The sequence below is a fragment of the Oncorhynchus keta genome, chromosome 26, assembly GCF_023373465.1.
Source record: "Oncorhynchus keta strain PuntledgeMale-10-30-2019 chromosome 26, Oket_V2, whole genome shotgun sequence".
NCBI lineage: Eukaryota > Metazoa > Chordata > Actinopteri > Salmoniformes > Salmonidae > Oncorhynchus > Oncorhynchus keta.
This window is the reverse complement of record NC_068446.1, coordinates 9,284,423-9,302,297: the sequence shown is the minus strand read 5'-3', so window position 1 is coordinate 9,302,297 and position 17,875 is coordinate 9,284,423. Positions and strand designations below refer to the sequence as shown.

The 17,875-nt window shown below is 43.7% G+C and overlaps 1 protein-coding gene across 7 annotated transcripts in view; it reads right to left on the bottom strand.

The window, feature by feature from the left end:
• LOC118358634 (DENN domain-containing protein 1B-like) overlaps positions 1-17,875 on the bottom strand; it is a 171,365-nt gene that overhangs the window by 108,407 nt on the left and 45,083 nt on the right. For 6 of the 7 annotated variants that reach the window (XM_052480199.1, XM_052480197.1, XM_052480198.1 and 3 more), the window contains one exon: positions 13,650-13,693. The exons of the other annotated variant lie outside the window; for it this stretch is intronic. In XM_052480199.1, coding sequence (XP_052336159.1) covers positions 13,650-13,693 — 44 coding nt within the window. The remainder of the gene's footprint in view (positions 1-13,649; positions 13,694-17,875) is intronic. 7 annotated transcript variants of the gene reach the window in all.

Here is a 17,875-nt window from a genome sequence, read left to right as displayed (position 1 = left end):
TAAATATATGCCTAAATAACACACCCAATATAAAAATAAAAGCTCCTGAACTATGTGGACTGCAAGCATAAATGTGGTACCTACAGAGAACAAACATCTGTGAAACTACAACTGTAGTTTCAAGACCTTATGTGGCCATTCCTGAATAAGTTCAACAGGACATGAACCATAGCAGCAAATCCTCTGAAACAGTATTTTGCCCATCCCCGGGCAGGCTTGGGTAGAACAGGTGTCCTTGTGTTTGTTCCCTATAAACAAAACTCAGAGGTTACACAGCACCAAGAACCTAGCGTCGAGCCTTCTTATGAGCAAACTAAATGTATGTCTTTAAAAGTAAAAATTTCTAGCTAACTGGTTTTCAATTGAAAGGACGGCAAGGCTGTTCAACCAGTCTTGGCACATTGTAGATCTCAGATAGTTATTTCTAAGTTTCAGCTTACTGAGGGCACGTTTCACCTCCAGCAACTGTTACAGGCATTGTACAGACGATTCGCAGCACAATGCACACCTCTCAAAAAAATGCTCTGCAGCTGCATCTTGTGGATGGCATTTCGGACCTCTGCGGGAGAAAGGCCTGAAAAAGTGGCACCATATATCGCCTTTAGATGTCGCACTTCATTTTCAAATCCATCTGTGAGATCTTTGGAGTACTTCTTTCTCAATCTGTGGCAAGATACACGAATTTGGTTTTCAGTCATTTTCCTAACTGGAAGTATTGGTGAAAACTCCTCGCATATAGCTGCAATCGTGTGAAACCGTGTGTCCAAATGAGTGACTATTACTATCCAGAGCCAAATAAAAACACTTGTGTCGCGAAATCCAATAGGCTGACTTCTGTTCATTTACCATGTCATCTTCAGTCTCATCAGGGAAACGTTTTCTTTTTTTTCTGGCGGCTCCTCTGTTCACTGTGAAACGGAGCAGTTCCACCCATTTCATTTGCCACCATGGAGGCTTCTGCCAGAAGAGCGGCACCATTGATTACGCAGAGCCTGTATTTCTTCCTGTTGTGTCTTAATGTGAGCTGCTTCAGTATCCAGAGAAACACTTCCTGACTGAAGAATTAGGCTTCTATCCCCAGTACACTGCAACACTTTTACCCAGAAAGTGAGCAGAAAGATTGCCTTGAAAGACGCGAAGTAGCATTTCAGACCTTTTGCCTCAGATTTGGCTGCGTTTGTCAGGCTGCAGGTAGCAAGAAGCATGTCTAGGGCCATGATGATAGAGAGTAAATGAGTTGCCACTGGTCAGACCACAGCAATACGCTCACACCATCGCGTGTCTGAAAGGCGGTTAAGACAGCAGCCAGTCTTTTCCTTGAGAATGGTCCATCACTCTGGGCTGGCACTGAACAGATTGTAAAGGTGATTCCCACAGCCAAAAAAGGTGGATACTTCTGGGCACAACTGAGCTGCATGTACACCCACAAGATTAAGTGGCCAGTGGATTCTTTTCCCTGACATATTTGCACCATTATCAAAGTCTTGACCACAACAATCTGCTATGTCAATACCATGCCCTTCCAATGCACTCACATTCATTTCAGAAATGTTAAGTCTTTAAAATTCAAGAATAGGTTCAATTATTTCCCATTCACCTGTTCACTGAACTTTATATTTGTGTACATGTCTCACCCAATAATACATTTAGCTCAGTATGGGAAATGTCTGGAGTTGCATCCAAAATAACCGAGTAATAGATGGCATCTTCTCTTTCATAAAGTACTGTTTTCAAAACCCTTTGACCACATATTCCTATGAACTTGTTTTGTCTCTCAGGGCTGAGGTAAAGAGTCAGTCGTGCTCCTTTCTGTTTGTCCCTGACTGTAAGTGCTCACGTAATAGCGGGTCAACAGTTCCAGTAAGCCTAGGAAATGTCCATTATGAACATCATCAAGATTGAGTGATTTACCCTGGAATGGCAGATTCCTAGATGCTAAATACAGTATCACATCCAAAATCCTTTCTAAAAGGTGCTCTGTTTCTATACATTTCTGACTAGATTTGTTTCTGCAGTTGACTGTCTATAGCTGTAGCCTTTGTTATGGTATGCTGCAGATTTGTCCATTTCCAGTAACAGTTCTTGTGAGACACACCGTCCTCATGCTCTGGTAGTTTGTCAGACATTCTCCGCCATTTCACTGATTATATCTTATAGCCATCCTTACTATTCAGAGAACTGGGTGATGGTTTACTTTGCTCACGAGTAAAAATTATACATGGAATGCAATATAATGCCTTTACACTCTTGCTATATATAAGCCAGTCTCTCTGCACATTTTCTCTCCCGTTTGTTGACTTACTGTACTGTAAATAGTTTGGGAATGGCTTGCCTTCGGAGTCTGGAGGCATGATTTTATACAGTTCTGTCCCATCACCACACCTGTTGGCTAGTCTGCAAACAACAGAATATCTTTCACGGTCTTGTACTTTCTCTGGCCACAGTGCTGGATCATCTAAAACCTCATCTTCCTCACTTCAAATCTGTCCATACTCTTCCTTTCCCTTATTACTTGCTTGTTCAATCTCTTCTGTCACTCCTTCACTGGCACTACTACTACTCTTTAACTCCTCTTCCTCCTCCCTGCTCTCCTCTGCATCAGAGTCTGTCTGACAGCTTTCTGCTGAGATCCTGCCTACCCGGGGCTCTCTAGGCACTAGGAAGTGAGTAAACAAAGGGAATTTTAGGTGTAAATGTTCACTCCTACAAAAAGTTACCATACTAAAAGTCTACTAATGAAAGGAAAAAAAACATTTTAATAGTATACATATCGAATAGAATATGTATTTAAGTGTATCTAAGTCATCATGTGCCTAACTTTACAATTTAAAAATGTCTAGTTATGCTGCTGCTGCAAAACAACTGCCTCACCTCCAAGGTCTGCTCTTTCAACTTGTAGTAAACACACGTTGGGATCTTTGTCTACAGCAGTAGTAGTAGTAGCATGCAGTAGGTTACATGTTAGGTTTTAATTTTAGTCTAGCTAGCTCACAAATATCACACAAATATTGGGGAAAACAGTTATAATAATAGCTAATTAGCTAGCCATAGCTGGTAGTGGTAGCGCATCATCATCATGTTAATAATTACTGCTCTGACCGAGCCGAGTGAGTCCACGGTAGGCAGCTCCCTGAAGATAGCAAGCTAGCTATATTGGATAACTAGGCTACTCAAATGGGATGGTTGGGTAGAGATGCCTGATCTGATTATGGTTATACGTCTTAATTTAATCACACATTTTTTTGGTCTAACATTTTTTAAATGATAAAAAAATAATTCTGTAAACATTTAGGGGCCCATTAATCATTCATTCCTCCCCCCCCCCCCTCCTTAACGACGCCCTTGGTCCCATATAATGTGGTAGGTCGAAATCCACTTAGCCTATTGTTTTGTGGCGCCATTTATTTTGCTTACAGGGTCCGACATTAACGATGCCCTGCTGGACTGGGGCCGGCGAAATCATGTTGGGATACTGGAACACGTCAGTCACTGACCCGACATGCGTTTTGCATCTGAGCAATATGATTGGCCGTTCATTCAAGCACCACTTCTCAAGCAGTACAGAAGTTGCTGCTTTCACACAGCACACGTGAGCTGTGTCCAAAGCAAAAAGAAGCGGACATCGATAAACTTTATTTTACGGAAAGTGGTTTACAAAAGCAAACCTTCAATAGTGAACATACTAGCAATATGCTGGCTACTGTTGATACTAAGCCTGCAAAAAGAAAGCAACAAAAATACACCTAGCATTTGTCTTGGCTAGACTACTGTAGCCATTTCGATATCTCTATTGGAAAATGTGTCTTAAAGGGGCAGTGTCGTATCTTCAAATCTAGAGTAATAAATTGCATTGCTAAATAATAATACACAGCTTTTTAATACATATCATAACCAAATGTAACCTATTAATAGCTGAATATACAGATGAAGCGTGCCAACCCATGGGCCCCGCATGACCCCAATACATTTAAGTGGAACTGACAAGTGTTTTAACTACTTTGCATATACAGTACCAGTCAAGAGTATGGACACCTACTCATTCAAGGTTTTTCTTTATTTTTACTATTTTCTACATTGTAGAATAATAGTGAAGGCATCAAAACTATGAAATAACACATATGGATTCATGTAGTAAGGGAAAAAAAGTTTATTTTATATTTGAGATTCTTCTAAATAGCCACCCTTTGCCTTGATGACAGCTTTAAACACTCTTGGCACTCTCTCAACCAGCTTCATGAGGTAGTCAACTGGAATGTAATTTGTGGAATTTCTTTCCTTAAATGTGTTTCACCCAATCTGTTGTGTTGTGACATGGTACGGGTGGTATACGGGTGGCCCTATTTGGTAAAAGACCAAGTCCATATTATGACAAGAACAGCTCAAATAAGCAAAGAGAAATGATAGTCCATCATTACTTTAAGATATGAAGATCAGTCAATACAGAACATTTCAAGAACTTTGAAAGTTTCTTCAAGTGAAGTTGCAAAAACCATGAAGCGCTGTGATGAAACTGGCTCTCATGAGGACCGCCACGGGAAAGGAAGACCCAGAGTTGCCTCTGCTGCAGAGGTCAACATCATTAGAGTTAACTGCATCTCAGATTGCAGCCCAAATAAATGTTCAGGTAACAGACACATCTCAATATCAATTGTTCAGAGGAGACTGCGTGAATCAGGCCTTCGTGGTCGAATTGCTGCAAAGAAACCACTACTAAAAGGACAACAATAAGAAGAAGAGACTTGCTTGGGCCAGTGGAAATCTGTCCTTTGGTCTGATGAGTACACATTGATGAGTACACATTTTTAGATTTTTGGTTCCAACCGCAGTGTCTTTGTGAGACGCAGAGTAGGTGAACAGATGATCTCCGTGTAACTGTCTTGCTTCCGTCCCTCTCCTCGCCCCAACCTGTGCTCGAACCAGGGACCCTCTGCACACATCGACAACAGTCACCCTCGAAGAACCTTTACCTATCGCTCTACAAAAGCCGTGGCCCTTGGCCCCCTACTTCAAGGTCTCAGAGTGAGTGACCGATTGAAATGCTATTAGCTTTCATCAAGGCAACAACTTTGAAGAACGTAAAATATATTTTGATTTGTTTAAAACGTTTTTGGTTACTACATGATTCCATGTGTGTTATTTCATTAAAAACATGTCCAAACGTTTGACTGGTATGAAACAAACACAAAATCATATCAGTCAATAATATAAAATTCCCAATTTTTGCTACAAAACCAACTTTATAAGAGCTTTGAAAATATAGTTTTTATTTGATTCATCATTCCATGACGTACACGACGGCATTGTTGGCAGAATTGATGGATGCAGTTCAATGATTAATATAATGATTAATATAATTCACCAATACATTTCTTGGTCCAAAAAAATATTGCTATCAGGTTGTAAATCACAGCTGGCCTGGTACATCGTTTGCTGCCTCCATTCAGGGTGCACTGTTTCAGTTTCAATGACTCAGCTATAGATGCACGTGTCATTTGGTTAGCTAGCAAGAAATGTGAATCACTTTGCTAGCTAGCTAGCTATGCTGAACAACTGTTCTCCAGTTAGCATATCTTGTGTTCGCAAATTCACCCAGGCTAGCTATTTACTCCGTTTTCAGAGCACTCGTCCAAGTGTGCCAGAACGCAGAATAACTGATGAATTTGCATAGGCGCAACACCCGCTGAATGTGGCCGGTGTCAGTAAACGTGAGCAAAAAAAGTTATAGTTTGTCACTAACGCTCAATAGAACAGGTAAACGGCCTACCCAGCTCTGCCAGGGCGAGTAAAACGTTCAGTGAGGTGTTCTCACCTTTAGGTCTGGAAGTAGCTAGCTAGCTAGCTAACTATAGCCAGTAAGCTTGGGTGCATTGTTGGGACACTGCATTCACTGGCAGGCAAGCTGCAGAAGGAACGAGCAGGCTATTCCTCATCGTTTATCAGTGCAATTTTGACGGCCAACTAGCTGAACAAGTTTGGGAGGGTTTATCGATTGTTCCTTCGTTAGATTTTAGCTCATATTGCACTGGCTAGCATTAGTCGTTGATCTTGTCGATGTGCATATAGGGAAACATAACCTACCTATTTATGGGTGTTTGATCAATAGGACTGTAGTAAAGTTTCCAAATATATGAGGACTCCAGTGGCATTTAGCTACATATTTGCTGAAATCCATTCAAGTGTATTGTGTGACTTCTGCTGAATGCATTCTAATGATCTGAAGTCGCTCTGTTGCAACTGCCTGTAAACACACAGTCAAGTTCAAAGTGAATAATGGCAGGCCCTTGTGGCAAATGGCTTGTTTGCATATAGGCCTACTGTACCTCCGATTGGCTATGGCGCACCAGTCTGCATAAACTACGGTCCTAGGTTAATTTAATGCAATGTCTATTAATTGTCCAAATGCACAGCCACTTTCCAACCTTATATTGCTGTAGAATTTTCACAAATGCCTTAGTATAAGTAATTCCCAAACATTCTAAGAATTTATGAAAATGTGAAAATTCCCATATCTCAGTGCTCTCGTCAGAAAATGTAATAAATACATTTAATTCAAAATATTATTCCGGGTGTATATGAACAGATTGTAATAAGATTTTATGTTGTTAAAATGCTGTCGGTTGCACTTTAAGAACTACACCATGTCTGGGCCAGAAGAAATTATGTTCAGACCCATAGATTGTTAGCCAGTAAGCTTGGAGATGCACGTGTCATCGAAAAAAGTTACCGTTGGAATCTTGCGTGTTTCATATGCAGCCAAGGAGGGGCAAATTCATGTGCTTTAATTAACAGCAAGCTTGACTAGTTTACAAAAGGTGTCAAACTGACTGAGTAATGTCGATCTCATATCCTTGCCATTCAAAAATCATACAACATAATTATATACTCATGGTATCGCATCGGGACAAGTAAACAAAAACATCGAGTTTGTATTTACGTTATGAAGTCCATCAAGACTTGTCAGATAGTAACGTTTTAAAGTGACGGTGGGTTTGTGCCCATAGACAACATGGTTGCCGGTGATGTCTGGTGAGGACCTGCCTTACAACCTGGCCAACAAGCCCTCAGTTCAGCCTTTCTCAGTCTATTGCGGACAGTCTGAGCACTGATGGATTGTGCCTTCTTGGGCAGTTGTTGCTGCCATCCTGTACCCGTCCCCCAGGTGTGATGTTCGAATGTACCAATCCTGTGCAGGTGTTGTTACACCAGTCAAGATGCTCTCAATGGTATAGCTATAGATCTTTGAGGATTTGAGGGCCCATGCCAAACTCTCTAAACCTCCTGAGGGGAAGGAGGCACTGTCGCGCCTTCTTCACGACTGTACCCGTGTTTGGACCATTTTAAGTCTTTAGTGATTTGGACACCAAGGAATTTGAAGCTCTCGACCCGCTCCAATACAGCCCCGTCATGGGTGAACAGGAAGTACAGGAGGGGACTAAGGTGGGTGGGTGAGGGCAGGGTGGAGAGAAATTGAGATTGCATAATCTATGGATCTGTTGGGGGCGGTATGCAAATTGGAGTGGGTCTAGCATGTCTGAGATGGTGGAGTTAATGTATGCCATAACCAGCCTCTCAAAGCACTTCATGATTAGGGTTCTTAGGGACAGGAATGATGGTGGTCATCTTAAAACATGTGGGGATTACAGACTGGGACAAAGAGAGGTGAAAATTACTGTGAGTGTGGATGCCAGCCAGATGTTCTTCGCGTGCTCTAAGAATGTGCCCTGGAATACCGCCGGGACCCGACCGCAATAAAAGACCTTTCTCACATTGGCCTCGGAAACTGAGATCACGCAATCGTCTAGTTCGGTGACGGCCCTCACACCCGGCACAATGTTGTTGTTGTCAAAACATAAATCAAATGCATTGAGTTTGTCTGGTAGAGAGGCATCGTTGGGCTGAAGACGGTTGGGTCTTTGTAATCCGTAATGAACTGTAGCCCCTGCCACATGCAGCAGGCGTGGGAGCCGGTGTAATATGATTCCACCTTATTCCTATATTGTCCTTTTGCTCAATTGATGACTCTGCGGAGGTCATAGTGGGACTTGTACTTATTCCGGTCCTCGGCCGTAGCCTCAGGGTTGTCTACGATAGCTCTATGTGCATTAACCCTGTCCTTTAGCACCAATCTCCGTGTTAATCCAGGGGTATTTTATTGGGAAATTCTAAATTCTAAATTCTGCTAAATGACTTAAATGTAATGTAAAATGTAATGTAAATGTTAATCCAGGGGTATTTTATTGGGAAATTCTAAATTCTAAATTCTAATGAAGCCAGTCACAGAGGTGGTTAGCTCGTCAATGTTAATCAGCGGAGTCTCGAAACGTATTCCAACCAGTGCTAAAGCAGTCCTGTAGCATAATCTCTGATTCTGGTGACAATTTCTCAACCGAGCGAGTCAAAGGTACTCCCTGTTTGAGTTTCTGCATGAAAACAGGAAGCAGGAGTACAGAGTCGTAATCTGATTTAGTGAATGGCGAACGAGGGAGGGCCTTGTGTGCTTGCGGGTAGAATAACAGTCGTCTCGGGCTTTATCGCCCCTAGTGGAGTTGGAGACGTGTTGATGTAAGTTGGGCATTCGAGAGTCCCCTTGGTAGCGAATCCGTGATCGGAGGACAGCCATCTTATTATCAAGTGACTGTGCATTGACCAGTAGAATGGAGGGAAGGGTAGCTGGGTGTTTCCTTTGTCTTAATCTCACCAGGATACCCTGTTCTTGCCTCTGTACCGCCGGCATTTTCTATTGGGTAGCCCAAAAATTGGGTCGAAATTACAGACAGAGCCCAGTGCGGATGAGTCAAAGTTGAAGCCAGAATTTGGATAAGTAACTGCCGATCTGATGTTCAAAGTTTTTGTTGATTGTAAGAAATAATAGTGGATACAGTTCGTGAAAATAAAGTACAAATAAACAACAAAATAATCACAAAAAAGCAACATTGGGTCAGAGCTTGCAAAACGGTGGCCATCTGTCCATTATAATAATAATATAGTCTGAATTCATTAATTTTTAGTCACTTAAACTGTAAACACGATACCACAACTGGGAGGTAAACTAAAAGTTTTCAATAATTTCACTGCGTGTTTCAGATGGAATAGAGGCATTAGAATTTACCAGAGGCCACCAAAATAGAGCTTGTTCTGCAAAAATGTCTTGACTCAGGGGGGAAAGCCTGGGGGAGCTTGGCTGGCTACTTTTTCTATTTGGCTGACTACTCCATGTGCTTGTAGAAAACACAGGTAGTGTAGCAATGATATAGTCATAGTGAAACAGGCTATAGACTATAAGGTGGAAGAAACTATGAGACACCATGTGACCAAAAGGTCTACCTTGTTCCACAATCTCTGTTCTATTTGCGGAACATCAGAGTTCTTTACCAGAACACCTCCCTGTTTTTAGAACAGAATCTGGTAGAGGACCAGGTTGCCAAGATATACCTGCAGTGCCCTTATCCCTTACCACGACTGCCAAAAACACACCCTCCGCTCCTCTTTCCTTTCCTCGACGCAGTTCTCTCCTCTCCTGCACTTTACTTTCTTCTCTTCACTTCTCTCCCCTCATCTCCCACTCCGCCCCTGCTCTCTCCTCCCCTCTACCTCTCCTAAGAAGCAGCCCAGGGGTCAGTGTAATCAGGACCCATGAGCAACAAAGGCCATCAGTTAGATGTCCAGAGGAGTGCCTGTATAAAGGCCAGCTCAGCGGGGCGAGTCTTTCCATTAGGTAGTGCCCCACAACACCCCAGAGAGCGGGCATTGAGGGGCTAGAGACAGATAAACACACACACACACATTATAGGGCCTTGTCTGACACTGCTGTCAGGGTGCAGTGAAGGGGAAAGACGAGACCCCTCGACACACACAGACGCAGAAGTGAAGACATAAACACACACACACACCGCCTCTTTCCTCATCTCTCACTGCTCATCACCCCGTTACAGCCCTACAAAAACGGCCGTCATAACAGCAGCAACCGTAGCGCTGGCACGGCCCCTATTCTCACCCCATCACTCCATATGCCTTCCCCTCTCCCCTGCCTCCCACGCCTACGCCCAACTGTCAGTCTACCCCCTGCCCCTGCGTTTCTCTTCCTCATTCCCCATGTTACCCCATCACTCTCCCCTCTGATGCTCACCCTCCCCGGCCCAAGGATGGGTCCACCAATCATATGGTGTCAGTGTGGATGCTCTGATGCTCCATGGTGTCAGAGATAGACTAATATCTGCTCTGAGAGAGGAGACCCCTGGGACAACAACACTGGCTCTTTCCATTTCTCTACTGACTGAGACCACACTGTCTGTTGGTCTGCCTATTGGTCTCTCGCTCTGCTTCCATCTCTCTGCCTCTCTGAGTCTCTCTGCCTCTCTCGCTGTCTGCCTTTGTCTCTCTCTGCTTCTAAACACACACCAAACAGGTGTTAGGGTAAAAACACACCAGTGGATTGTTGAATATGTAGCCGTGGTACAGGTTTACTCTATAGTAGCAGTATCCAGTACTGTAAACATTTTACTGCATTTATCTGGGACTAATGTAATAACACATGCAGAAAACTGCTGTTTTAGGTGTCATTTGTAATTTCCTGCCACAGAGAAGAAATGGGAGAAAAGACAGAGAGGGAGAGACACACAGAGAGGCTATCAGCATGACTCAATGCCCTGATAAGTTTGGAGAATATCATCCCTGTGTGTGTGTGCAAAAGAGAGAGAGAAACAGAGACAGAGAAACAGAGACAGAGACCAGTGTGTGTGTGTGTGTGTGTGTGTGTGTGTGTGTGTGTGTGTGTGTGTGTGTGTGTGTGTGTGTGTGTGTGTGTGTGTGTGTGTGTGTGTGTGTGTGTGTGTGTGTGTGTGTGTGTGTGTGTGTGTGTGTGTGTACCAGAAGTCCCACAAGAATAGTAAATGAACAAAATTATGATCAATTGGGGTCAAATGCTATTTGTAGGGGGTTTTGGGGTTAAGGTTAGTTTTAGGGTTAAGGTTAGGAGCTAGGGATAGGGTTTTTGGGTCAGGTAAAATATTATTTTTAAAGGGACTGAATTGTGTCCCCCCACAAGGTTAGCTATACAAGACTGTGTGTGTATGTGTGTCTCCTATTTTTTAAGAACTTTGGGATGAGATCTGAGAGGAAACTTTCCATCTGTCTATTTTATTTTTTTTTTTAATTTAAAAATCCTTCTTACGATTCAAATATATGCTTCAGCCATCTCTCTCTTTCCCCTTCTCTATTCCTCTCCACATGGCAGCTGTAGATGACCAGGACATCAAGAGTCTCAGGGGTTGAGGGAGCAGGAGGGGGAAAAAAAAAAGAGCGAACGAAACATGGAGAGAGTGAGAGATGGAGAGAGCGTTTCTCACTTCATATTTATCCGCCCTGGCGTGCCAGCCTGCAGCCTGCTCTCCTTTGAGCCTCTATTCAACCACAGAACAGAAAAAAATCCATTCATATTTCCATAATCCACACTCCTGTCTGTCTGCCTGCCTGCCTGCCTGCCTCCTCCCCTCCCTCCCCAGGGGTAGACTAACCCCTCCACCCCGATCCTACAACTGTCATTACGCCGGGCAACAATACCAGGCCAAACAAAAGGAGGCCTGCGGAGACTGTTAGCATCTGCAGCCATATGCTGCTACTCTCCTGGAGAAAAGAGGAATGACTGACTGATTGACTGACTGCAGCTCCTCTCCTCACGGCCGCAGCGTGGAGCCACAAAGAGGAAAAGGAGCCCAATTCCTGGTAATGAGCTGTGTGAATAGTATACAGGCCTTTCTGGCTGCCGACGGGAAGAAAGGCCATGCCGTCTGCACAGTCACACCACGCAATAGCTACACTAGCCATCTTATCCACACGCACAAGCTGGTCAACAACAGAGAGAAACAGAGATAGCGAGAGAGTGCGAGAGGGGGGAAACACTTTTGTTACTTAAATCAAATGCCCGTGATTTGCACTATTTGCCTGTAGCTGCACCAAAACTTCAATATTTTCCTTCACAGCTTGTTCTCGAGCTTCTTTTTAAATCGGGAGCCAATTTGTTTTCAGCGCTTTTATTTCTCTGACTAAAACTCGTTTTCTCATGGCTCCCTCTTGTCTTTCTGCAGCAATAGGTTTGGAACCTCGAATCGCTGTAAAAATCACAGTATATAACTGCAATGCATATCGTATCGGCACCGAAGTATCGTGATAATATCGCATTGTGACACACACACACACACACAGAGCCGCAGACAGACAGAGCCGGGAGCGTCTCTACAACCCGTTGATTCTTCAAAGCCGTTTCTTCTCTGCTGTGGTACGTACACACACACACAGTTAGCCTACGCATATTCATCTCTCCCTCTACTCTTCCATTCTAGTTTCTCTCTCTTTCTGTGATCAGCTGCAGTCTGCCCACTGCTCTGCTCTAAGACCTGTGTGTGTTCCAACACCTTTCAACACACTGGCCCGGTCACACCACAATATGGTCCATACCTCCGCCGCATCCCTCTAGCCCCCCGCTCATGCCGTGCATTTAGGACCACAATATGGCAGTGGTAGACCCACAGCTCACACACACACGGCATCTTGTAGAGTCAAAGATCACTACCAAAATGACAACCAGTATTGCCATTTTTTTGTCATTTACTTAGACAGCCGTGCATAATTTGTTATCTTCGACAAATGCACATTTTAGCACGGTCTTCTAATGCATGATCCTTATTATTAGCTGGGACTGTGGTGCTAAACTGTCATTCTGGGAAAATCTAAGTCAGAGACAAAGAACAAGACACCATTTGGATTTAGTGCTCTTTCATTCAATGGTAATGAAAAGGCATGTAGCGACGACTAACAGGGAAACTAATAGCAGTGCGACACTTCAGTCGAATCACTGGTACGTCATGGTCAACCGTGCTAAATAGCATTGAGCAAAAATAACCCTCAGTACGACACCTGTCTCAGAACAGGTTTGTAATGCAACAGATCCGTATCCGTTTCCTGTTGCAATCTGCATAAATTAATCGCCAGCTTCACCCTCTCATGTTGGATGTTGTCAAATGACAGGATTTGAAATAAGTGTCGGTTTAGGCACTGGGAGGAAGGCTTTAAGGTCTCTTTAGACCCTAGTGGTGTTTTTGGGGTTGATTAGACACGAGACCGAGAGAGTGAAAGGGACAGAGAGACAGAAAAGAAGAAAGAACAGAAAACAGAAAGACGGTAAAAAGGAGACAGAAAGGAAGACAGAGAGAGAGCGAGGAAACAGAGGTGCGCATTCCTGTCATGGTTGCGCGATAATTACTGATTCGTCCGTTATTGAAGACCTGCTCACTGCCTTCATTATCAGCAACAGCCGGTGGTGGTGGTGGTGGTGGGGGGTGGGGGTGGGGGTGGGGGTGGAGGGTGGGGGGTAGCACTAGATGGCAGGTTGAGTACGGAAAGGAGGGAGGCAGGGAGTGAGAGAGAGAGGTTGAGGGAGAAGGGGTATCACCATGAGAGAAAGCGAGTGAGAGGAGAGCGGGATAGAGAAGGAGTAGTGTGTGTGTGTGTGTGTGTGTGTGTGTGTGTGTGTGTGTGTGTGTGTGTGTGTGTGTGTGTGTGTGTGTGTGTGTGTGTGTGTGTGTGTGTGTGTGTGTGTGTGTGTGTGTGTGTCTGTGTGTGTCTGTGTGTGTGTCTGTGTGTGTGTCTCCAACCTGGTCTGTGTAGTCCTGGGGGAAGCTCCACAGCACGGCAGGATCTGGAGGTAATTGACAGACAGCATTAATCAGCGGTGAGAAACACAGCCTTCGCAGCGCTGCCTCAGAACATATACATATTAATGAGGGGGTGGAGGCAAGGGTGGCTGCCGCCAGTCGGCACAGACACACACCAACAATACACACATACAGTAGCACCAGCTAGCTAACACCGTGGAGAGATGGAGGATGTGTGTCTCCAATATGCTAATGCCTCTCCTTCATGTAGATATGATGTGATATTATACACCACATCATCCCTGTTTGGACGCGTGGAAATCAGACCTGCACATATAATTCACAATGAAAATAAATATATATATTACCCCCCCACACACACACACACACACACACACATATACACACGTACATATATACATACACACATACACACACACATACGTATATACATATAAATATATACATATATATATATACACAGTGGAGCAAAAAAGGATTTAGTCAGCCACCAATTGTGCAAGTTCTCCCACTTAAAAAGATGAGAGAGGCCTGTAATTTTCATCATAGGTACACTTCAACTATGACAGACAAAATGAGAAAAAAAATCCAGAAAATCACATTGTAGGATTTTTTATGAATTTATTTGCAGATTATGGTGGAAAATAAGTATTTGGTCACCTAGAAACAAGCAAGATTTCTGGCTCTCACAGACCTGTAACTTCTTCTTTATAAGAGTCTCCTCTGTCCTCCACTCGTTACCTGTATTAATGGCACCTGTTTGAACTTGTTATCAGTATAAAAGACACCTGTCCACAACCTCAAACAGTCACACTCCAAACTCCACTATGGCCAAGACCAAAGAGATGTCAAAGGACACCAGAAACAAAATTGTAGACCGGCACCAGGCTGGGAAGACTGAATCTGCAATAGGTAAGCAGCTTGGTTTGAAGAAATCAACTGTGGGAGCAATTATTAGGAAATGGAAGACATACAAGACCACTGATAATCTCCCTCGATCTGGGGCTCCACGCAAGATCTCACCCCGTTTGGTCAAAATGATCACAAGAACGGTGAGCAAAAATCCCAGAACCACACGGGGGACCTAGTGAATGGCCTGCAGAGAGCTGGGACCAAAGTAACAAAGCCTACCATCAGTAACACACTACGCCGCCAGGGACTCAAATCCTGCAGTGCCAGACGTGTCCAGGCCCTTCTGAAGTTTGCTAGAGAGCATTTGGATGATCCAGAAGAAGATTGGGAGAATGTCAGATGAAACCAAAATATAACTTTTTGGTAAAAACTCAACTCGTCGTGTTTGGAGGACAAAGAATGCTGAGTTGCATCCAAAGTACACCATACCTACTGTGAAGCATGGGGGTGGAAACATCATGCTTTGGGGCTGTTTTCTGCAAAGGGACCAGGACGACTGATCCGTGTAAAGGAAAGAATGAATGGGGCCATGTATCGTGAGATTTTGAGTGAAAACCTCCTTCCATCAGCAAGGGCATTGAAGATGAAACGTGGCTGGGTCTTTCAGCATGACAATGATCCCAAACACACCGCCCGGGCAACGAAGGAGTGGCTTCGTAAGAAGCATTTCAAGGTTCTGGAGTGGCCTAGTCAGTCTCCAGATCTCAACCCCATAGAAAATCTTTGGAGGGAGTTGAAAGTCCGTGTTTCCCAGCAACAGCCCCAAAACATCACTGCTCTAGAGATCTGCATGGAGGAATGGGCCAGAATACAAGCAACAGTGTGTGAAAACCTTGTGAAGACAGAAAACATTTCACCTCTTGTCATTGCCAACAAAGGGTATATAGCAAAGTATTGAGATAAACTTTTATTGACCAAATACTTATTTTCCACCATAATTTGCAAATAAATTCATTAAAGATCCTATAATGTGATTTTCTGGATTTTTTTTATCTAATTTTGTCTGTCATAGTTTAAGTGTACCTATGATGAAAATTACAGGCCTCTCTCATCTTTTTAAGTGGGAGAACTTGCACAATTGGTGACTGACTAAAAACTTTTTTGCCCCACTGTATGTACCTGCAGACAGGTCTAGACTACATCATGGCAGAGATCATGACAAAGGAATCATTCCAAAAGTTTAAAACCCACCCAGCAATGCTCGTTTAGCCATCTCAAGCTCTTCGAAAGCATTTGAAAACGCAAACAAATACTTTTTATATCACCAGGGCTAGTTCAATAGACAAATGTTGTTGAACATTGCAGATAGAAATAGCACGAATAGAGCCGACTAAATTCCTTATTCTTCATGTCATAGAGGCATGCTTGTTCTACAAAGCCAATTTCTATCTGAACGATCCAAAACATTGCGTCCTGCTGAACGCTCCCCAGGTCTAGCACAAAGTCTACATGAGGAAGAGCTCACAGCCGTAGTGTCACTATCAGAGGGGCTTCTGGTAAACATAGTTCACCACAATGTTAGGGCTCCAGACCACAGCAACAGCAACAGACCACAGACCACAGCAACTGTTTTTTTAGTCCAGAAATTGCCTTAAAACAGCAATCAGCATTTAAAACAATAACAATTAAATATCCCCACCAATGTTTAGGTGAATAGCTGAGGGATAGGGCTGGAGAAATGTAACCACTCTCAAATTCATAGACAGAGCTATGGATACAATGACTGGCCAACCAATGATATCAAAATTATAGTTTTAACCATGTTTTGAGGCTATATAGTGTTTGTTTACCAACATTGGCATGCAATAAGTGTATATTTTGGGTTCTGATTGGGTACAACAATGGACCTAAGCTCATGAGGCTTTTATTAGTTATATTATTCAAGAATCAATGGGAACATTTAATTAATTCAGAAGTCCAAAAATGGATAGAGGAACTACAGATTGCAACTTTAATATGGGTCCGGGAAACTGGTTCAAATGGCTAAGAAAACTCTGTTTTTGGATTTAGAACTTCAACAGCAGTCATGTTGGCATCAATAGTTTAATTTTGGAACACTAAACAATAATCTTCCTCTCGCAAGGACACATACACACATAATAAACAGACCCCCATATTTCCCACTGAAAAGGACAACAGGAGCGAGTAGACAGAATCAAAGATGCCTTCCATAATCCTGTTGCGTGATTTCACGGGCCTCCTCTGAAAAGGCCCTGACAAAGACACTTTCTGCTCCCCTAGGGAACTCCATCCCAAAATATACACCCACCATCCCTCCCCCCTCCATCACAAATACATAAAACACTCCATCACAAATACATACCATCCCCCCCCCCCCCTCCTGAGCCGCCAGAGTTAGGGCAATTTTATGCTGATTTTATGGGTGAGAGGATGGGAACCACTGCCAGACAGAGAGAAAGAGAGGGAGATTGAGAGTGAGGAGTAAAGAGGAGAAGGAATGAAGGGAGAAAAGGGGAGGGCCTCTTTCCATTCTCTCTCCATCTGACCATAACTCTCCCTAACTCCCTTCCCTCACACTATTCCCTCTCTCCCTCACTTCTCTCTACCTTTCCCTAACCCCCCTCACCTTCAACCAGTCTCTCAATATTCTCTGTACAGCTCAGCCTCTCATCCCCCGACTCTCCCCCTTTCCCCCATCCCTCCTGCTGCTGTATTGTAGTAGTAAGCCAGGCCAGGCGTGTGTTAGAGCCCGCGGGGCTGGAGGGGTTAAGGTGAAGGTTTGGAGGGTAAAGCAGACCCCCGCTGCCCCCTTCCCACCCACAAGCCCCTGCTGCTGAGGTAGAAAGACAAATGTTAATCACAACAGACCTAGCGCTCACACACACACACGCACACACACACACACACACACACACACACACACACACACACACACACACACACACACACACACACACACACACACACACACACACACACACACACACACACACACACACACACACACACACAAATAAATATGGGCACAGAAACGTATGCTGGAATACAGACACACATACTTCACTAGTTCCTCTTTGTCATTGTCCTACAACTAAACCAGAAGTCTAACAGTAATCAAAACAAGCCTATCAATATCCTGAACTAGGCCAGACCCCATAAAGATGTGTTAACAGAAGCTGCTGTACACATCACAACTCCACCTACAACACATCTCCATTCACACCAAAATAAAACAACCCCACTTCCTCCCAAAACAAATATCCACTCCATTAGTGAGAACATGTTGGCTCTGACAGTGAGTGACAAGGGGAAAACAACCTATAGCGTATTTC